Here is a 23,437-nt window from a genome sequence, read left to right as displayed (position 1 = left end):
CAAGCCCCTGGAGAAGGCTGTGAGTCTTTTACTGCTTTGACGGCAATGCAACTGCTCAGTAAATAGTTGTGGAGTTGAATGTGCATCTCATAATTGTCATCTTGACTCTTCTAAGTCTGCATAACAAAACCAAGAGCTCTGGTGAGAACTAACTTGGGTTGGACATAGTCACCATTTGAAAATATAAAATCCAGTTTTGGCAAGTCTTGCAGACAGTGGAAGGTCTAGAAAAGGTAACACACATAAGTGATAGATCCTGGATTAAGAAATCCCATGAGAACAAACCCCTATCAGGTGAGGGCAATGTCTAAGACATCCACAACCTAGTTCAGAGCTGCCAGGGCTCCTCTTGAACAAGGGCAGAGTGAACGTTTCCTGAGGATTTTAATCCTAGTAGACACCTAGCTTAGCCAACACTCTCAGTCCTTTCCATAAAGCCCCTGGTTGGTGTTCACCACAGTGACCACTCTTGCTGGACATCTCCTCTTTAGGAGGCCAAGTAGTTTAGCACCAACCAGTTGAATGGCTGCTGAAGAGGAGTCAATTCTATTTGTTTCCAACCTGTTCGTGACAAATGTACCTGTCACGGGTAATACTGTAAGTTAATTCATTACATAAACCAATGAAATTCAAGTGCAAGAGAAAGCTGTTTCTATGACAGTTAATGGGACTGCTTTGGAAAGGCTTCCTTAGAGGTAAGTTAGAAAGAAATTAAAGAGAGAAAGAAACCAAGGAGGGAAGAACAAAAGGAATGAAGGAGGGAAGGAAGGAAGAAAGGAAGAAAGGAAGAGGGAAGAAAAAAGAAAGGAAGGAAGGAGGGAAGGAGGAAGGGAAGACAAAAGGAACGAAGGATAAAAAAAGAAAAGAAGAAAAGAAGGAAGGAAGGAAGAAAGGAAGGAAGGAAGAAAGGAAGGAAGGAAGGAAGAAGGCTGATCTATGTTTGGTCAGGACCACTGAGAAGAATGGGACATGTGGATTTGTCTCCATTTGCAAATAGATCGTTGATAAATGGTCACATGCTCTTGAGACACCAGTTGAAAAATGCAGATGCTACACATTAAATACACAGTTAATGGAGTAAAAGACGGCACAGAACTCCAATGTTTTCACCCAAAACTTGAAGTGATCCTAAGTCATGTGATTAGAGAATGATTAGGGAGTGAATACATATTTATATGTATTAAGCTAAAATGCAGCATTTCAGGTACTTCTTGGCCACTGTAAAGTTTGGCGATTCCTTGTTTCAACTGAGGATTTCCATGAGCACGCCTGTGTCACAGCCGATCAAGGGGCTTTAACTACACCATCTAAACTCGCAGTTGACTCCTCCTACATGGATTTATGATCTATCTTGCACAGTCTTTCCTTGTAGGGTTACTAGAACTTTGTACAATAAAATAACAATGTAGAAGATGTGAAGAACACGGCATTTTGGAAACGTTTTCTGGATGACTGAGCTAATCTTTTCAGAGCTAGAACTTAACATTTTTGTTCTGGTTTGGACAATATCATAAAGCTTAAAGGTGTGGGCCCTGGAGCCCCACTGCTGGTTTCATGCGGCTCTACCCCTTAGTTCCATGTCCTGAGCAAGTCGATTAACTACTCTAATAATCTTTAGTTCCCTCATTTATAAATCTACAATAATTGTGCTGGCTTATGTTTTTGCTGTTAGAATTACAAGAGATACTTCATGTAAATGATTTATTTATCGTTCTCTGTAGAGTAAGCGCTAAATAAGTTCTAGCTATCATCTCTAATAACCATCCTTATGTCCTTAGATTAAATGTCATTAAATGATACTAGCCTTTACTTTGTGACTCAGTGGTGAATGACAAACACCAGACACTGAGAGTTGCAGAAGACAGAGAGGGCAGATGATGGAGTAAAAAATGGTGTATGTCTGTCTGGGACATATTTTCTTGAAACACTCTTAGGGACCACACCCATTTTGGTAATCTGAGTTTTTCTTACGAAGGTCAAAACAAGCTTGGGAAGTTTTCATGAATTCCTGGGCATCGTAGAGAGAAGTTCTGCATACAAATTTAATTGATTGCAGTAAAGAATGTGGCCTTCAGAGAATTCTCTCTTCTACATTCGTCCAATGCACCTGGACATCCCTTCTGAGCTGCAGATGCTTCTGTGTCTCGTGTGTCCAGTTGGCTGAGACGTTTCCACCAGGGGTCACACAAGCACCTTAGGCCAACATAGTCACAACAGGGCTCACCATCTTCTACCCAAACCTGCGCTTCTCTTGTCCCATCTCAGGAAATGGGCTCTCCACATCTTCTCAGCTGCAAGAACCAGAACCTGGAATTCCCTTCCCATTGTCACTTGACGAGCCCTTTGGAGGTCCACATGGACATGACAGGTCAGCAGCTGGGCTCTCCCCCTGATTCGCTGGTGCTCCCCAACACTGAGCTCTGTTTCAGTTCCCTGAATGTGGTCTGCTTCTCCCACCCCGGGCCCTTGGGCTGCCACGATCCAGGGCCTTCGGATGCCTCTGTCTGGACTTTTCCCCACCCTCTGCCTTCTCCCTGGCAACTCCTACTCATCTCTCAGGGTCTAGCATGTATCATTTCCTCCAGGAAGTCTTCCCTGATCACCAGCTTGGGTCAGGTCAGGGCTCCCATGTCTCTGTCAAGACTCTTCTTCATCATTGCACTTGACACAATCCACTCAGGGGTGATCTATCAACATCTGTCTCCCCCTCTAGCTTGCAAACCCCACCACACCCATCCTGTTTCTCTGCATCTTTAGTGCCTGGGCCAGTATCTGGAACATACTAGATGCTCAATACATATTTTTCAAGAGTGGAAAACTGATTTCATTCATGTCTGTGTGGTAGGCAGGATTCTACGACAGGTCCCAAGATCCTTGCCCTCTAGTGTATGTGCCTTGGTGATTCCTTCCCCTTGAATGGGTGTGGCACCTGTTACTATGATGGACAGAACCCTCCCATGGGCAGCTTGTGCCATGTGGTAAAGGTGAAGGGCTTGTGCAGGTATCACTGAGGTCCTAATCACTTGACTTTCAGTTAATGAAAAGGAAAGTTTCCTGAGTGGGCTGGGTTTAATCAGATGTGCCCCTTAGAAGAGGAGATGGAGGTCAGAGGGAGACAGAAGAGGTCAGAGGGATTGGAAGCCATGTGAGGCTTTCCTATTGGCCTTGAAGGAGGAAGCTGCTATGTGGTAGGGGGTGTGACAGGGAGTAACAGACAGCCTCTGGAAGCTGGTGACTCCAGCCCCATAGCCAAAAACAACAACAAAAAATCCCACCAATAACCTGTGAGCCTGGGAAACCCTGACCTCAGATAAGGGCACAGCCCCAGCTCACACCTTGATTCATCTGTGGGACCCTGAGCAGGGGACTCAGCTCAACCAGACCTGGATGCCTGACACTTGGAAAGGATGAGACAAGACATTTGTATTGCTTTAAGGTGTTAAGGTTGTAGCAATCTGTTCCACAGCATAGAAAATAAATACAAATGGGTAAGCCCTCCTGTAACATACCTTAATGTAAAATACCAAAATCATTTTTCTGAAACAGCTTTGGTTTGAAGTATGAATATCAGATAGAAGTCTGACTAAACACCCACACAAACACTGCAGTCAGCTTCATTTTTTTTCACCATCATTTTTCTGCTCTTAGTAAACAGCCACAGGCAGGAGTGTGTGTATGCGCATGTGCACACACAAACATGCATGTACATATGTGGTACACCATGGTAGCCAGATCCTTCTGAGCCCACAACTTTTCAGTGGCTTTTCCTGAGCCATGCCGTGCCGTGCAGATGCTACAATCCTGGAGGGACATGTCATGTTCACAGCTGTCATCTCACCAAGCAATGCACATATGTCCCTTTTCTCTTCCCATGTCCATAAGATTCTGGTATTTTTGGCCTTTCCTCTCACTAGAGCAGGAGTGTTCAAACATTCTTTAAATGTTTGACTGATCCTTTAACCAAACCATCATGTGGAAACCCAGCACATAACACCAGTAGAAGTGGGGTGGCTCTTGAAGCCAGGGTCAGGGAGAGAATGGAGACTCTCACTGGGCCTCTTGCTTACCACTGGGGCCCACCCAATAACCCTTGGGCTGTGTAAGAACCTAGTTTGAGAACCACTGCAGTGGAGGGAGTGTGGAAAGCCACGTGGTAGAACCTCTTCTAGGACATCTTGTGTGTCATGTTGCTGGTATACCTGCCACTGCACAGGGCACACGACCATAGGCTGTAGAGCCCCGGAATCCTAAGCAGTGTTGATTGGTTGTACTTCCCAGTGTCTACTGAGGGGCAGCACCGCTGGTGGCTATGCAAACACAACATGCAATCTACCCCCTTTCAGGTCCACTGACGTGTGGTCATATAATCACCCCAGCACACGTCACAGGCACATACTATCCACACCTTCATAAGTATGTATGGCTCAAGGTATGGGTGGTCGGAGGATTCAGAGGTATCTGGATGTCAGCTTAGTTTTTTGCTTCCTCTTAGCTCTACTTTCAGGTCTCCTCCCAATAAGACTTGCTAATTGACGGTGGGGAGGGAGTAGAGATGACATATTACACCTGCTGCTGGCCCTCGCACATGTGCCTTCAGAGTTATGTGCATTAGTGATGTGTTCAGTCAATATTTGAACTTAACTATCTCTATTGATACATATGCAAAGTTTACTCTTGTGTAAAGGGATCAAGGCTGAAACTAGCTTTTGCCTTCAGAGTGAAAATAGCAATTGGAAGATTAATAGATTCATTTTGTTTGTGTTCTCTTTCCTTATGGCTTGGCTCATATTATAGTATTGGCAAATAAAATGGCATTAGGATTTCACAACTGTTTTAGAAGTCAGGATTAGTTGTTCTTGCGCTCAAAAACAGAAAGCCCGATCACCAAGTCATCCTTTGTGTTTCTGCAGCAATAATAGGGGTACAAGTTCTCATTGATAGAGTAGTACTGGAAAGAGAATGTGAACTGTGAACAGTTGTCACAGACCCCAAAAATATCTCCATGCACCTGAGTCTACATTTATGGATAAAAGACAATATCCATGGGCCCTGAGACTCTGACCACAGACATGAGAATATGTCCATGCACCTGAGACTATAGTTATGGATACGAGACTATGTCCATGGCCCCGAGATTATGACCAGAGACATGACAATATGTTCGTGGACCTGTGAATATGTCTATAAGCCCAAGAATCTTTACATAGAGGTAGAGAAACTACTTAAAGCACAGACTTGTTCTCTAAACAAATATTTCTATTGCAAATAATCTGCTGCAAAAGTAAAATTTTGCCTTTATTAGGGTTTTCTCTTTTTAGTATGATCAGTGACCTAATAACACAGTTTAAGCCGCCAGGCTCCCTAGATTAGGAAGACTGGTGCAGGACGTGTGTCTGGCATAGACAACTGAATCGGATGGTCCCTGTTAATGTAGCTGTCTTTCTTTGCTTGCAAGAATATTGATAAACACTGAAACTTCAACCTGAGCCTAAAATAGTGTCTTATTGAGAAAGAACTGAGTAAATGTTGGTAATTATCATTTTACTGGAAATCTATCTGTATTTTTACACAATTTAATTGAACTTGCAAGTGTAATCCAAACTTCAAAATTACAAAGCTTTCTCACTGAGGTATTAATAGGATCTGTGATCAGTTAGACTGGGCATTTGTTCTTTGAATTGGCCTTTGTCCCTTCTTCCAATCAGATAAATAAAATTGCATTTAATTCTGTAAACTGCTGGAATGCCTAATTATATTAGGTATTGAGTCTACAAAAGTGACTGACACAATTCTTCACCATTTCTAAATTATTGAATTTTTCATGTGAACCTGGGAGATAAAGTGATATTATTCTAGTTTTTCTCCTCTTCCACCCAATCTTCACTCCACTTCTTTTTTTTTTTTTTTTTTTTTTGAGATGGAGTCTCACTCTGTCACTCAGGCTGGAGTGTGGTTGCATGATCTCAGCTCACCACAGCCTCTGCCTCCTGGGTTCAAATGATTCTCCTGCCTCAGCCTCCGGAGTAGCTGAGATTAGAGGCGCCCACCACCACACCCAGCTAATTTTGCATTTTTAGTAGAGACAGGGTTTCACCATGTTGGCCAGGCTGGTCTTGAACTCCTGGCCTCAAGTGATCCACTACTCCACTTCTTTTTGAAAATACACACTTATCCTAAAGAAATATTGACACTCAGTTCTGCATAGTCCTTGTCCCATACCACCAGCAAAAGTGGGATCCACGGCATCCTCCTTGGGGTAACTGGGGCACCCAAGGCAGGGTTTTCCATAGTCAATCCCAGCTCCACACACTATCAGCACTGGAGACAAAAGCAAAGCATAATTGATTGACAAATTAGACCTTGGGCCTTGGGGTCAAGTTTTGAAAGAGAACTCTATGATTCTTAAAACTAGAATATTAATTTAAAATTGATCTAAAATTGTGAAATTAATAAGGATCTGTGAAGAACCTTCCCTTCTTATTGGATTTCTGTACATTCTTCTAAAAATGCAGATGCAAAACTTTTTGTGGATGATCAATTTGCTCTTTAAATAATTATTCCAGTGACATTTGCATTATTGCTTAGCAATGTAAAAAAGAGTATTTCACTCCTGCTCTGAAGGAGTGGAGAGCAAATAATCAAATATTGAGTGTCAGGAAGCATCCCACTTTGTGGCAAGCAGGTGTTTTCAGACATCACTTCAGCTCTCATACATTGGTTCTGTGCAGGCTGATTGCTACGGCGGATTGTCCATGAGGACAATCCAGTCCAGAGAAACTTAGGTAAGGTGCCCGAAGTCCCACAGGTAGCAGGTGACAGAGCCAGTATATGCACAGCTCTTCGTCTATTACATTTTTAAAAAATTAAATTATGGCTGTCTTTACTCAGGATTTAGCTTTCTAGATATCTCTACTGATGTGTGACTTCCTAATGGCATTACAGTTGAAACTTAGATTTCCCTAAATAATCCAATTTCTTAGAGCAGAACTGGCTGACACCTGCACATTCCCTGGAAGAACTACCTGTGCATTATAGAAAAAAACTAAAGCAAACGAGGATTAGTTTGGGTGTAGACATCATAATGTGAGAAGGGCTACAGAAGCAGCAAAAACACCAGGTGACAGTGGATGCCTGGGGCGGCTCAGGAGAGCCAGGCCTGGCTTGCCAAGGTGAGAGCAGAGAGTGAGGTGGAAGATGGCAGGCTTAGAATAACAGAGAGTCATGGTCAGGGGCAGAAAGGCTGAGGAGAAGAGCGTATCGTGCCCCCTGAGCAGGTGTTCTTTGCTTCCATCAGAACAGATATGGGATGGAATAACAGCATTTTTGATACTCTAGTAGTGGGGGAGACGGCATAGACATCAAACCTGCCCATACGTGGGAGGCGACCAGCAATGGCCAACAACTCTCCCGCCCCTATGCTCCCTGGGGAACAGAGTCCCGGCAAGATGACAAAAGTTGCAGAGACAATCCAACACAGCATTTAGGTCTGCTAATGTCTCATCTCAACGTATACATCTGTGCTGGAATATTCTGGGAAGGTTCTATGTGAGCATCAATTTGACATCAGTTGCTCCTTCCTTTATTAAGGTGGAGGCTACTTTTCTCACCACCACGGTAGTATTTATCAGAACTCATCTGTTCCTCAAACAGGCTTGGCTAACGCCCCTCAGAGTTTCCCTTAAAATAGTACAGAATCTTTATTGTACGGTTTTTGTAGGTTTGGGTAATAGTCACATAACCCAATCCAAATTGTAAGGAACAGTAAGAATTATTGTTGTAGAACAAAATGAGCAGCAATTTAAATTTTTACTAAATCACCATGAATTCTTGCAAGAATTAAAAAAAAATTAACATGAAGTTCTCAAATTAAGGACTTATTCTAAAGTGTTTCAGCTGGCAAAGAATAATAGAACTTCAGCCTGTACATAATTTTCAAGAAGTGGAAGGATGGATTTAATCAGAGCTTACACTAATAACTGAAGAGCCACTAAAATTATTCTAACAAGATACAAAACATGTATGACAAGTATTACAGCTCCAGGATAAAATGAATTTCTGTTTACAATAATACTTGGCCAAAGGAAAAAAAAAAAGAAAGAAGAAAAAATAGAGAGGAAGAAGCAGCAATGGATTAGACACATCAAGCAAAGGCAAGAGAGGAAGCTAATGCTCTAAATTGCACTGGGATATTTTGGGAAGGCAGCAAAGGTTTGCACTGAGAATAGCCTGATGAACTGCAGGGTAAAGGCAAGTGCGCTCCCTCTGACCCAGCCCTTCCAGCAGTTGCCCACCCGTCTCTCACCATCCTCTTTGGTCCGGGTGAAGATCTGCTCACTCCTGACCCCGTCTCCTGCGCGGGTGAAGGCCAGCACCTGGATGCTGTAGTTGGTGTACTTTTCCAGCCCGTCCAGCTCCAGGGAAGGCTGTGTGGTGGTGATGTTTTTAATCTCACCCAGCTCTAGAGGACAAGAACAAGAAAACAAAATCCCACTTCTGAGCCTATTTCTGCTCATTTTTCCGTGCTGTCCCCACTGACTGTCCCTGTGCCATGCCATCACCCGTCCAGCCACCATCTGGACATGGGAATTCCTCAAAGGGATTGTGCACAGTCATCCTGTGAGCTCATGGTGTCATGTGGCCCTTTGGAAAAGATCATTCACACCAAACTGCTCCAGAACACAAGGCAGAACGTTGGTCTGGAACACAAAGCAATTCGCTCCAAGTTAAGTGTTATCAACCCAAGGCCAGCACCAGGGCTGCCACTCAGCCTTCAGCAGGTGCTAATGAGCAATGTCTCCCGCACCCCGAGCAGCACACTTAGTACCACACACACACTACACACTCGGCGGCACACACACACTGCACACACGGCAGCACACACGCGCACTGCACACTCGGCAGCACACACACACTACACACTCGGCGGCACACACACACTGCACACACGGCAGCACACACACACACTGCACACTCGGCGGCTCACACGCACTGCATACTCGGCGGCTCACACGCACTGCATACTCGGCGGCTCACATGCACTGCACACTCGGAGGCACACACGCACTGCACACACAGTGGCTCACACGCACTGCACACTCGGCGGCTCACATGCACTGCACACTTGGTGGCTCACACGCACTGCACACACAGCGGCTCATACACACTGCACACTTGGCGGCACACACACTGCACACTTGGCAGCACACACGCACTGCACACACGGCGGCACATGCACTGCACACGTGGTGGCCCACACGCACTGCACACGTGGCGGCACACACGCACTGCACGAGCAGCAGCACACATGCACTGCACATGTGGCGGCTCACACGCACTGCACGCTCGGAGGCACATACACACTGCACACGTGGCGGCCCACATGCACTGCACGAGCAGCAGCACACACGCACTGCACACGTGGCGGCTCACACGCACTGCACACTCGGAGGCACACACGCACTGCACACTTGGCGGCTCACACACACTGCACATGCGGCACACCCACACTTCACACGCGGTGGCACACATGCACTGCACGCACAGCAGCACACACGCACTGCATGCTCGGAGGCACACACGCACTGCACACGTGGTGGCACACACGCACTGCATGAGCAGCACACACGCACTGCACACGTGGCGGCTCACACGCACTGCACACTCGGAGGCCCACATGCACTGCACACGCGGCAGTTCCACTGCTAACTATTCGTTAGGAAGCTTCTGCAAGCTGAGGGGTTTTACCGTTATTTTAAACAAACTCTACTTTAACATACATGTATTTTTAAGTACCTAACTTCATCTCAAATATCTGATCTACCCTCTTTAGCAAGTTTCCAGTCTACAATACAGTATCTTTTACTATAGTCACCACTTCCTACATCAGATCTCCAGAACCTACTCATCTTGCATAAGTGAAACTTTGTCTCATTTGGGGGTGGGGGAAGAAAAGGGCAACTATCTGAGGGGGTGGACCTGCTGTTAATTAGCTTGATTGTGGCAAGCATTTCACATGGGATACATACGTCAAAACAAGCTGCATGTTTGAAAGATACACAATTTTTGTCAATTATACCTTTAAAAAGCTGAAAAGATAACATATTTAAATTAGAAAAAAATACACCTGCGCTAAACTGAGTGGCTCAGCAAACCCCTCTGTTTACCTGGAGTGAACTCTCAGCTTCAAGCCTGAAGGGACGTGCGCATGTGTCAGAAATTTGCTGTCAGCTAAAAATGCTTCACTTTCAGGAGTGGGATCAACTAATAACGTTCACAGATGGAACACTATGCACTCTCATCCCCAGCACACGCTACACGGCCATTTGAGAAAACTTACCAGTGATGTACCTTCCTTGGGGTTTGGCTGATGGGTTTTGAAATGAGTCATCTTCAGAGCATGAGAAGGGTCTGAGAACTGTTTCCCTAGGGGAAGGGGCTGTCAGTGACACATTGGTACCCAGAGCAGGTCGGTTACCCCGAGAGACCAGCAGGTCCGGGGAGTACCTTGTGGAACAGGTCTGCTTTGGCTACATTTAGAGGGCAATGCTAGCTGCCTGTCAATCTCTCTCACTTTCCCTGGCCTCCGTGTAGGGAGTGGGCGTGACATGCATGCCTGCCTAGGTGCCAGCGCTATGCTATTCTAAGTACAGATGGTAACTTATGCGACCAGCAAAGTTATTCCATTACTTTTGCAACTCATTCATTTTACAGCCAAGGAAGTCAAGGGACAGAGAGGATCAAGGAGCCCAGCACAGTGGCTGAGGGCACAGGCTGCAGATGTCAGCTGTTCTCCTCAGTCGCTCTGGGAAAAAGCAGAAAATGGGCTGAAAATAGAGGCACCCACGAGCCGTCGTGTCTGCCAGATTAAACGGGCTTTTGCTTGTTGCCTGCCCGGTTTTTCCTTCCTGTTTGTTTTTTTTCTTTTCTCTTGTGTGTCCAGGATATTTCACAGAAGTTCACAAATGAATAGCCCTGTATTTTGTGATGAGGATGACTGTGGAATGTCTTTTGTTCATTTTAATTTTTTGTCATCAAAAGGATCAATGTGGAATGGATACAGCATTAAAGGAGAGTGGCAAATACTGCATGGGATGACTGAGGCCTGTCCCTCACATGCCAGAGAACCCCTGTGCCTTCTAGGAGTTGCAAGAAGAGGGGTAAAGGGGCTCCATGTGGCTCCCACAGTGCAGGCCCCAGTGGGAGCTGAAGGCCTGGGACCACCAGAAGCAGTTCTGTAGGCTGGGGCTTTGCTGGGGAGAGAGCAGGGTGAGGATGGTCCAAAGACATGCCTTTGGACTCCTGTCTTCTAGGGAGGCCAGCAGGGTGCCAGCTGTTAGAGGTCACAATTTGGAAATCGCAACAGAGGGCTTATGAAAATGAGGAGATTGTCTGCACATGTGTGGTCACCAGGCAGTCAAAATATCAATACTTCATTGCCCCAGATGGATTGGAAATTCTCATCCTTGAAGGAAGAGTCTTTCCATATTCAATTATATTCCTTTCCTGAATGCATTTAATGTAAGTCTTTTGGATTAGGATAAAAAACCCAAATGTAACCAGACATGGTGGCTCATGTCTCTGGTCCCAGCTACATGGGAGGCCAAGGTGGGAGGATTGCTGGAGCCCAGGAACTGGAGTCTGCAGTGAGCTGTGATTGTGCCACTGTCCTCTAGCCTGAGTGACAGAGCCAGACCCTGCCTTTAAACAAACTAATTAAAAACTCAAATGCTAATAGACAAAGTTTAAATATAGAATTCATTAAGATCTTTTCAGATTTAGAAACTTCACTGTCAAAGATCACACACACACATTCCTACAGATATATACACACACCGTCAATAAAAATATAGCTGAGGGGAGGGGCTGGTCAGGGCAGGGTGCTGGGAGCTGGTTATGAGACTTTGATGAAGGTTTTTTTTTTTCTCAAGAGTGCAGGGTGTCTACCTCACAGGGAAGGTAGGATCATTTCACAATATAGGAGAAAGCTGTGACCCTCCGGCCACGCAACTCTTGAATCAGACAGAATGAGGAAGAGGAGCCTGGTGAGGAGGGAGAAGGGCAACCTGGCCTCTCTGATCTTCTTAAAGAGAGCAAACACTTGGCCGGGCACGGTGGCTCACGCCTGTAATCCCAGCACTTCAGGAGGCTGAGGCGGGCGGATCACGAGGTCAGGAGAACAAGATCATCCTGGCTAACACGGTGAAACCCCGTCTCTAACAAAAATACAAAAAATTAGTCAGGCATGGTGGTGGGTGCTTGTAGTCTCAGCTACTTGGGAGGCTGAGGCAGGAGAATGGGCTAAACCCAGGAGGCGGAGCTTGCAGTGAGCCGAGACCGCGCCACTGCACTCCAGCCTGGGCAACAGAGCGAGACTCCATCTCAAAAAAAAAAAAAGGAAACACTTAAAACAAAATGATTAAAAATGCTAATAGTTAATATGCTAATTAGAATTAACATTTAGATGTTTACTCATTAGAGGGTTCAAGTCATTTTGATCAACTAATTTATCATGAACCTTGAAGACAAAAGCAGTCAAAACCCCAATTCTAAGATTTTGAAAACCACCTGAGCCAGAGTTGGCCCTATTTGCTAGAACCCCTCATAGACTCTGACGGAAGGGTATTTTCCTGATGACAGATACTGGGTGACTAGCAGATATGGAAGAAATAAAAAGCAAAGGATGAAAAAAAAGAAAGCCAGATACAAAACTGAGTGTTTAGTTTGCCATTCTTTTTAGTTCTTTTTCTTTTTAAATGTGAATTTCTACAGTCGATCTTCCACGCCCCTATAGAGCTGTTTCATACACACACACACACACACACACACACACACACACACACACGTTAACTGAAGTGCACTGTTCAGTTGAGGCCATGAGGGGAATAAAATTAAAAATATATATGAAATAAATATAGGTATCAGATTTTTTTCTATTACAAATTTTGTTTTAAACAAAATAGTTTTGTGTATTTATTTATATCCTGCCTCATTCTCAGAGGGTTTTAAGGCAGAAAACAAAATAGGTGTGGGAATAGCTTCAGAAGCAACCCCCAGTTGCCTACATACACTAGTTGGCACCTAAATATTGCTTCCTTTCCGAGTTTACCATTTTTGTCATGAAGGAAGATGGATGAGATGGAAGGTAGCAAAAATTCAAAGGAAAACGGTAACTTTTCAAAGGATACAATTGTCCTAGCAATCTCAAATAAACTGTTTCTGTCAGGCCTCAACCATGATTTAACTTTCTGACCATGAAAAAAAAAATCAGAAAATCCATCAAAGTATTGTTTATTTAGCCTGCCCTATCAAATATACTAACCAGTTTTATTTCATCTGATCATATTAACAACAGAATTCTTTCTTTGACATATTTTGGAAAGTATTCGGGTTATTGCTAATTACAGTGGTAGTAACGATACTTGCCTCTCTCAGCATGTGTGAATGTGTAGTGTGTGTGTGTGGTGTTTGTGGTATGTGATGTGAATGGTGTGTGTGCGCCTGTGTGTGTGGTATGTGGGTGTATGGTGTATGTGTGTGGTATATGTTGTGAGTAGCATGAGGTGTGTGATGTGTGGTGTGGTGAGTGGTGTGTGTGGGGTGTGTGTGGGGGGTATGTGTGGTGTGGTGTGTATGTGTGGTGTACTGGGGTGTGTGTGGTGTGGTGTGTGTGTGCATGTGTATGTGGAGTGTGTGTGCTGTGGGGGGGGGGTTTGTATATGTGTGGTGTGGTGTGTCTCATATATGGGGTGTGTATGTGGTGTGGTATGTGTTGTATGTGAGGTGTGTGTGGTGAGTGTGTGGTGTGTGGTGTATGTGGGGTATGTGTATGTGGTGTGTGTGCATGTGTATGTGTGGTGTGTGTGCATGTGTATGTGGGGTGTGTGTGGTGTATATGGGGTGTGTGTGTGGTGTGATATGTGGTGTATGTGTGGTGTGTATGTGTGGTATGGTGTGTGGTGTATGTGGGGTGTGTGTGCATGTGTATGTGTGGTGTGTGTGCATGTGTATGTGGGGTGTGTGTGGTGTATATGGAGTGTGTGTGTGGTGTGATATGTGGTGTATGTGTGGTGTGTATGTGTGGTATGGTGTGTGGTGTATGTGGAGTGTGTGTATGTGTGGTGTGTGTGGTGTGTATGTGTGGTGTGGTGTGGTGTGCAGTATATGTGGGCTTTGTGTATGTGTTGTGTCTGTGGTCTGTATGTGTGTCATAGTGTGCAGTGTATGTGGGGTATGTGTATGTGTGGTGTGTATGTGTGGTGTGGTACGTGGTGTATGTGTGGTGTGTGTGCATGTGTATGTGGGGTGTGTGGTGTGGTGCATGTGTGATGTGTCTGGGGGTGGTATGTGGTGTATATGGGGTGCGTGTATGTGTGTGGGTTGTGTGTGCTTTGGTGTGTGCTGTATGTGTGGTGTGTATATGTGTGGTGTCAGTGTAGTGTGTGTGGTGTGTGTGTGTGGTGTGGTGTGTGGTGTGTATGGGGTGTGTGGGGTTGCTGTGTGGTATGTGGTGCATGTGGGTGTGTGGCATATGTGTCACATGGGTGCAGGTTACGTGCTGTGTGTTGTGATGAGTGTGTGTGTGTGTGTGTGTGTGTGTGGAGTGTGATGGTGACGTTTGCTCAAGGTGTGGCTTTACACAGTCACTCCATGCTCAATGTCTGTGGAAATCCAGCCAGCCCTGGAGGCCACAGAATGAGGAGTTTGTGCGAAAGTGTCCAGTAGCCCCATGAACTGACCTGCTTCATAAACGAAATCTCTCGTGTAGCAGGAAGAGCGACATTCGCAGGCAGGTTCCTGTTTCTGAAGGTTTCTTGCTTATCTTTCGGAAATTACGTGCAGAACGTCTACACTGTACATCTATCTCATCACTTTAATTCCACGAGTGAAAGTGTCTTTAAAAAGCTGCATGCACTCCCAAGCATTTCCTTATTTAAAGAATTATGTTTTTGAATATTCAAGTTTTCACAGCTTTAAAGGTATGAAGCCACACCTTTCATTTTAGAATGGAGATGCCAGCAGGCAATGTTAGCAAATGTGAGTGATCTTAGAAAATACGGGTCATGTGGATGAAGTCGCCACTGAATTCTAGAAATATTTCCAACAAGAACAACAGAAGAGACATCTTAGCATAACACTGCCTTTAGAAGAAAGTTAGGGTATTTAATTTCACCCACTCAATGTAAGGAGTAGAAATGAGAAGGAACATGTGTAATGATGTCCTATGGCATTTTGTCCATAAAATAGATGACTTTGCAAATTTTCATCGCTCTCTACTCTGTGGTGTTTTAAAAGCTTGTCTTTAGGTGGGGGGCGGTGAAGGTGTTACAGAATCATCTACTTAAATCTGCCCTTCTTGGGTCTGTGGTTCCATATTCATTAGCATCTTCTTCGGTCCCTGGTCTGGAACGTCGACAGGGACAGACACAGCAACCTTGGTGTTTCCCATGAACTCAGTGCTGAGTGGGTGTTTAGCAAATGTGTCTGCTGCAGGACCAAGGGGGGTCATTCTAGATCGCCTCCCATGGCTGGTACTGCTCCAGGTACTACACGCGGCATCAAAGGCACAAGGTCTGGTCTCAGTCCTGAGAAACACATCCAGTTAGGGACAAGCAGAGCTAAGGCTCAAAGGCCTGCGCTCGCTGAGCCAGTAATGCTTGCGCTGCTCATATGTCTTCTTGCCTTATTGTTGCACCCACCGTGGAGGCTCCTGCCCCTTGTGGGGCCCTATGTTTACCTGCATGGGGACAGGGGCCTGCCTGGTAGAACAGATCCAGGAGGTCCTGAGCATGGAAGGGATAGGTCCTTGACTGCATTTGCCCAAAATTGGAGGTGAGCACTCATCAGGGATCACATCCAGTTGCAGGGGTTAAAAGAAGCCCCAGGCTAGGCACAGTGGGTCACACCTGTAATCCCAGCACTTTAGGAGGCCGAAGGGGGCAGGTCATTTGAGGCCAGGAGTTCAAGACCAGCCTGACCAAGCTGGCGAAACCCCATCTCTACTAAAAATACTGAAAATTAGCCAGGCATGGTGCACGCCTGTAATCCCATCTACTTGGGAGGCTGAGGCAGAAGAACTGCTTGAGCCCGGGAGGTGGAGGTTGCAGTGAGCTGAGATCCTGCATCCCAGCCTGGGTGACAGGGGGAGACCCTCTCAAAAAAAAGAAAAGAAGCCCCAAACAGGAGGAGAGGTACTGTCCAGGGACAGGGGGCGCAGGAGGGGGCTGCAAATGGAGGGCAGGGGAGGAGGCAGGTGTGGGCCCCCCAGGCTTGGGACACAGACAGTGAGCAGACTTCCAGAGGCCTCTCCTGTTGGGGGCTGCAGCCTCGCTCTGCCCCCAGGATACTCACACAACCCAGCCCAGCCTGGCAGGCACCACTCGCAGCCTGAGGGCAAAGACAATGAGGTGTGCTCCAAGAAACTTGTGGCCCCAATCTTATGGCCACTTGAGAAAGTCACTTTTTCAAAGTCTTGCCCTAAACAAACAGGAAAATTTTGTCCTACAACTTGAAACACACACACACACACACACACACACACACACACACGCACACGATAAAGAACAAGGAAAAGAGAGGAGGAGAAGGGGAAGGAAGAGGAGAAAGAGAAACAGGAGACAAAAAGAGAGGGCCCTGAACATCCTGGCCCCTCCTGAGTGCCCCCCTCCGTGTGCCTGGGCACTCTTCCCACACCCAATTACAGCACAACTACAGGAACTTTAATGTTTCCCCGCGGAGTTCTATCTGGGAAACAGGAAGGGGCCAACATTCTAGAATACATATCACATAGAATGATCTAGGTAGAGATGGAGGTTTTGGTGCTGCCTGCAGAGACTTGACATAGACACTCATAATTAGGAAAATACATCTATGTTGAATTTCCCGAGTGCCACCCCCGACTAGGCTTCAAATTGGGTTTAGAAGGTGTGTGATGTTTTAAACAGAGAGACCTGTTCAAATGTCGAATGAGAGATGACAGAAAAGGCGAAAGTGTCTATTGATAAAGAGGTACCCGCCGTATCCTGAGTCCCTTGTTAGGAGTTAGGAGGGGTCTGCAAATTCCATCATGCATTCTCTGGAGGCAAACCCAAAGTCCTAGTTTAGTCCTCTTACCTCCGTCCATGAGGTTGGCCCAGTAAATGACTCTGAACCCCTGGAGAATTCCATTCAAGGCTTCCTTGGAAAGTGTGGACCAGGATATTGATATGCTTTCTGGTGATGTTGCTATGGCTTGGACATTTTCAGGGGGATAACTGGGCACTGAAATCAAATAATTAGAATCTGTAATAACCGTGGGTGGTTTATGAGCAAAGCAATACTGTAAAAGCAACGTATTTTAATATTTCAATATGCAAGCAAAAAAATACACTCAACCCCAAAATGAAAGAAAAAATAACAAAGATCACTTCTCTATATAAATCTTATAACTCAGTAAAATATCATGAGCCAATGCATATATTCTAATGGATTCCATAGTCTCTCTTTCCAACTTAGTTTCTTTACTTTTAGGACAGCTTCTTAATTTTTTTGCCTGAGTAGAAGATCATTGTTTGTCTGATTTACTTTCCCCTTACTCTTGGAAGTTATTTCTTTAAGTTGCATTTACTTTATAGAGTACAGTACCTCTGTATTTAGTAACATCTGGCATATAAATTGGAAGCTTAACCATTGTAAAGTGCTAAAAAGTAGAAATATAATCACAGATTTTCCGTCTCATCCTCATCCCTTTCCCCAGAGGGAAGAGAGACCACAGACGAGGAGACGGGTCAGAAGAGTATTGAAAGCATTTTTAGTACTGAGCTTTTGTACATCTTAACTGTTGGCACTAGGTGGGAGTGCAAAATACTGGCTGAAACAAGCATCTTAATGAAAAATGAGCATTGAAGTAAAAACAAAGGCATATTTAACTACTATTGCAAAGATTATGAAGACAGACAATTCCAGTGTTCAAGTTGCAAGTCACTGAAGACTCCTCTCCTTGCAAAACTTGTCAGATAGTACAGGTGCAAGTCATATTTGCTTCCTCAAACCTATGATCAAGGGTCGGGCGCCGTGGCTCACGGCTGTAATCCCAGCACTTTGGGAGGCCGAGGCGGGCGGATCATGAGGTCAGGAGATCGAGACCATCCTGGCTAACACGGTGAAACCCTGTCTCTACTAAAAATACAAAAAATTACCCAGGCGTGGTGGCGGGCGCCAGTAGTCCCAGCTGCTTGGGAGGCTGAGGCAGGAGAATGGCGTGAACCTGGGAGGTGGAGCTATGATCAAATGGCTAACTGCACAAGAGGTAAATGCAGTTCCAGCTTGCTGCCTTGAAAGCTACCACTTATTGCTACAAATAACCCCATATCTTAACTTTCTGCCTAAAACACTATGCCTTTGGATACCAGGGTTCTTTATTTCCAAACACTACTGGAAATTTGAGCTTCTGGGTTATTCGGTGTCACCGTGGAAGGGCTAATTAATTCATCGTGGCCGCTAGGGGGCGATCGATCACTGTGCGATCTGAAAATTCCTTTTCTCTGTGCTCAGAATGCTTGAAAATAGAAAGCAATTAAAAAAAAAAAATTTAAAAAACCTTCTTAACATTTGGGAGAAAGTTTTTTAGCAAATAGCATTTCTGCATTCTCTTGAGACTTCTGCAGTAATAGGGAGAGCCTTGCTTTCACTCCAGAAAAGCCCAATTCTTGTACCCGAAATGAATGAGGAAGAGTCTGAAAAGCGAGGGACTTGCTGGCTTTGCAACCCTGCCCTAACCGAGGGGTGCGCATCAGCGAGGTGGGCGAGGTCACGAGGCAAGGCTTTCCCACCTGAGACCCCAAAGTCAGTGGGGGGAGGAGGGGGGGCGGCGAGGTTGGGGGATCCCCGGGGGAGACCCGAGGGAACCTTTGTGGAGGGGAAGTCACCACCAGGGCCCGGCCCAACCTACCATCCTCGAGAGTGGTTGTGATGATTTCCTGAGAAGAAGGCCCCGTGCCGGCCCGGTTACAGGCCTGCACCACCAGGCCGTACTGAGTGAACTTATTCAGGTTGTCCAGGGTGTAAACCTCACTGTCCCCGCTGGTGTCGACACTGATGATGTTGAATTGGAAGTTACCCCCAGTGCTGTACTCTCGGTAACCTATTTGGTAGCCACGGATAATCCCATTTTGCAAATGTTTCTTGGGAGCCTAAACAGGAGAGAAAAGAACACACTAAAGAAGTCTTGAGGTAGGACAAGAGCGACATCAATGCCCACACCCACGTAGGAAAGCAGAAATAAAGTGGAGTCATTGCCATGATGCTGGGGTGGTGGTCCAGTAGCAGCCGCAAAGCCACGTGCAGTGCTTGGTCTGTGCCAGGCACCCTTCCTTTACCTGTGAGTGCATCCGGCCCTCTCAGCCCCTCTGAGCCATTGGACCGTCAATGGACACTGGAGGTCACCTGAGTATACATGGCAGCAGGGGAATCTGAACCCAGGTGTCTGGCCCCAGAGCCTGCGCTCTCATTCTGTCCTTCATGCTGTCCTGGTTGACTTGTCTAATTGGCGAGAAAGTGTCAAAATACAGATCACGTTTGTGGCATCTCCAGGTACACTTACGATGGGGTGTGACTGACCCTCAGGCCTGCACCCAGCAAGAACTCTTGGGCTCGCTGCTCTGTGCCAGGCCTTGTTCCAGGCATCAGGGAACAGAATTGAGTTTGGAAATGTAAGAAAACAAAAGACCCCTGTCCTCATGGAGCTTATATTCTAAGGAAATATCCCAGAATCACGGTGTTTCCAGGTTGAAAACTGGCATGTGAAGGTGAGTGCACACCCTACAGAAAGGTAATCTCTTTCATGAAGCCCTGAGTCACTCTAGAATCATTTGGGGGTGATTAAATTGGGGGCAAGAGAGAGGCTGGTGCTAACTCCACCCTGCTGATGTGAAGATGGTCCACCAGGTCAAAGTAGGATTTAGGCCGATGTGTAGGACTTTATTTAGAAACCGGAGCCTTTTCAAGAATGGTATAAGGCCGGGTGTGGTGGCTCATGCCTGTAATCCCACCACTTTGGGAGGCTGAGGCAGGCGGATCACTTGAGGTCAGGAGTTCAAGACCAGCCTGGCCAACATGGTGAAACCCTGTCTCTACTAAAAATACAAAAATTAGCCAGGTATGGTGGTGGGTGTCTGTAGTCCCAGTTACCTGGGAGGCTAAAATGGGAGAATCACTTGAATCTGGGAGGTGGAGGTTGCAGTGAGCCGAGATTGCACCACTGCACTCCAGCCTGGGTGACAGAACAAGACTCAGTCCCAAAAAAAAAAAAAAAAAAAATGGTATACGAATGCCACCAAGATGAGCAAGATGAGGCTCTAGGAAATAAAGGTTTTGTAGACTTTCAGGCAGTCAACAGATATGTTTGTTCATGTGTGTGTATGTATGTATACATACACACATACATGTGTATGTATATATGTATACATGTACATATGTATGCACATACATACACACATACATTTAAGTACAAATTATGGATCTAGATCTCTCAGGGCTCTGAAAGCTTTCTCCATCCTGAAAGTGCTTATAATCGACCTGGAGAGAGGAAATAAGCACTTAAGAATCTGTAGAGAACTATGAAGTGTGGACATGCATGGTAGGGAGGTGAAGGCCAGCAGGCACCCAGAAAGTGTTAGTGTGGGTGTTCTGAAGTGGTGGGAAGACTCAGAGCCCAGGTGGGCTTGGTGGGGCATGGCTCAGAGAAGTGGAAGGAGGATGGGGTGAGTGGAGCCTGCAGAGGGTGTGCACCTGCCCAGCGGTGAGTCAGGAGGGAACAGACAGAGTGGAGCAAGACCTTGAAAACCCGCCAAATGTGACCAGGGCAGGGCAGACAGGAAGAAATCAGAAGAAGGTTTTGAGCTGATGAGCAGCACTGATGGATTCAGCAAACACTTATGGATTGCCTAGTAATAACTTCCCAGGGGATTCCATGCCTCAGACTGTCATTAGTAGTCATTCTGACTTATTCAAGAGCAGTAAAATCATTTTTATTGTTCACAGCAAGTTTCTCCATTTATGATTTTCTTGGACTCCACTTGCTTTTCCCAATAGCCAATCTAATGTAGTATATTCATGGTGCCAGCAGGTGTCAGTGAAACAGTCATGTAAACCATTTATTATTTGTATCTGTTGGCTCAGAGTTAGATCCTGGTAGAAGAGCTCATACCTTTTTTATTATAAACAAATGTCTATGCACCTCTGAATCCACAGATGTGCTGGCTTTTGCATTGATGGGCTATGGCTTTTCACACTGTTTAGAAATAGATATCAAGATTCTGTGTTTTGAAAATTCAACTACTCTACGTGAAAATTGTTTTGCTGCAACCACTGAATTGCATTTATGTAACCTAATTAATCAATCAAATTAATTTCTCTGCCAACATCACCTATAAGTCAAATTTACCAACAAGGAGATTTCTCCTATTTTACACAGTGTTTTAATGTTAGATATAGTGACCCAAATAAAATATTATTATTTTTAAATGAGGTTTACATCCATTAAATATTCTAATTGTTCAACTGCCTCCCAGTGAGGCTTGAAGGCTCCCTAAGACAGCAAGTTGGATTCACAGTATGGGGAATGTGGAGTCAGGTCAAGAAGTGTAGACAGTAGAGTCAAATGCCTGTGAGAAAATGTTTTCATAGAGTAACCAATTTAGCTAAATCCTCCACAAGAATGAAGGGACCTGCTTGCTGACATGTAGTTCCTCCAGTTTGGTGGGATTAATCCTGCCTGTTATCTGTTTTGCAGGTAGAATGGAGAAATCTTCCCTTTTTTTCCTCCCCATGGGTGAAAACACATTCTAAGAAGCTTAAGTATAATAGACAACACAGGTGTTTTTGTTCTGTTCCATTTCAATATTTTGTTAACAAGAAAAAGAAAATTCTTTACATTTTTCTTAGAACTACATTTTAGTCCTGTGAGTTCCAAAATAAAGCTTATTTTTTCTTAGTTGATACTTCTGCAAAATATTGTGCAGAATAATCTCATTTTTATAATAAAAGTAAACCACCACCATTTCTATCCAATGCAACTCTGTTCACATTTTGATGCATTTCCTCCTATTCATCTAAAGTAATGTGTTTTGCCCCACATAGCTGTGTTTGTAGCCTGTGCAACTTGGTGTCTGAATTTTTCTTCTTCATTTAATGTGCTATTATGATTATATTCCCATCTTTACTTCATAGTCTTTAAATATCATATTCCATCATAGTGATGTTTTATTTTATTTAACCATGTTTTTATTGTTGGGGATATTGTTGTTTCCGGGTTTATTTACTACCCCAAATGCTATGTTAAACATCTTCACAATACAGTTTCTCTGTTTCTATTTATTGAACTCAAGTCCCACAAGTAGATGACTGTCTTATTTTTAAAGTCCATGCTTCAATTGGCTGTTAATGAGATAGGGCTTTTTTGGTTATTATTCTTCCAGATGTGTAATATACTACGGTAAGTTAAGGGACTATATCACAAGGAACAAACAAGAGAGCTCTCCTCTATTTTTCTTAATATTCCAAATTTGAAATGAAATATATTGAGTGGAGTTATGAGTTATTTGATGGCAGTAGTGTTTTTCCATCCTTTTTTTTTTCAGGGTGCTAATACGATCCACAGTTTTCATGCAGAATAAATTGTTGCACCTGAGGAAGTGAGATGTGTTTCCTATAAAGAACATATACTTTCAGTTTCATAGCTTGCAGTTTCCCCAACTATACAATTTAAAAACAGACTTAAAAGGTAGTGGGGGAGGATGGGAGCAGCTGCCAGTGGTTGCAAGCTTTCCCTGTGGGGTGATGAAAATGTTTACAATTATGGTTATGGCTGCATATCTCTGTAAACATATGAAATACCACTGAATCATACACTTAAAATAGGAATGCTACAGCATGCTAACTGTATCTCAATAAAGCTGTTTTTTTAAAAAAAGGTAGTGTGCTGACTCATCTCTAGGTTATCTTTCTATTTCAATTACAACACTAACTGGCACCTCCACCATGATGACCACCACCACCAATCAATGCATACCACCTCTGCAGGTCACTGTCACCACTGCCAACATCAGTGCCACTCCCTCCGGTCCCCCACACAGCCAAGCCACCACCATCACTACTACCATCTCTACAACCATCATCACCACCAGCTTCATCTCTGCCAAAAGTACTGTGAACACGACCACCACCACCAATAGCATCTCCACCACTGACATCACCAACATTACAACCACCAGTATCAACGTCACCGCCATAGAAATAACCTAAAGGTAGAAGCACCTCCATCACTTCTTCCAACTTTACCACCATATTTATCACAAACTTCACCAACAAACCACACTTCAACCTCTACTACTTCCATCATCACCCTTGATGTTACCATCACTATTACTAAAAAGATGCTTCACTTCATCTCTATCCCAACACC

The 23,437-nt window shown here is 44.9% G+C and overlaps 1 protein-coding gene across 1 annotated transcript in view; it reads right to left on the bottom strand.

The window, feature by feature from the left end:
• DSCAM (DS cell adhesion molecule) overlaps positions 1-23,437 on the bottom strand; it is an 821,125-nt gene that overhangs the window by 96,117 nt on the left and 701,571 nt on the right. Inside the window, exons 17-19 of the mRNA XM_025379322.1 lie at positions 18,926-19,166; positions 17,110-17,256; positions 8,303-8,458 (exon numbers count right to left, since the gene is read on the bottom strand). Coding sequence (XP_025235107.1) covers positions 8,303-8,458; positions 17,110-17,256; positions 18,926-19,166 — 544 coding nt within the window. The remainder of the gene's footprint in view (positions 1-8,302; positions 8,459-17,109; positions 17,257-18,925; positions 19,167-23,437) is intronic.

Source organism: Theropithecus gelada, chromosome 3 (assembly GCF_003255815.1).
Source record: "Theropithecus gelada isolate Dixy chromosome 3, Tgel_1.0, whole genome shotgun sequence".
NCBI lineage: Eukaryota > Metazoa > Chordata > Mammalia > Primates > Cercopithecidae > Theropithecus > Theropithecus gelada.
Note: the sequence above shows the minus strand (reverse complement) of the source record. Positions and strands in the feature narration are given on the sequence as shown.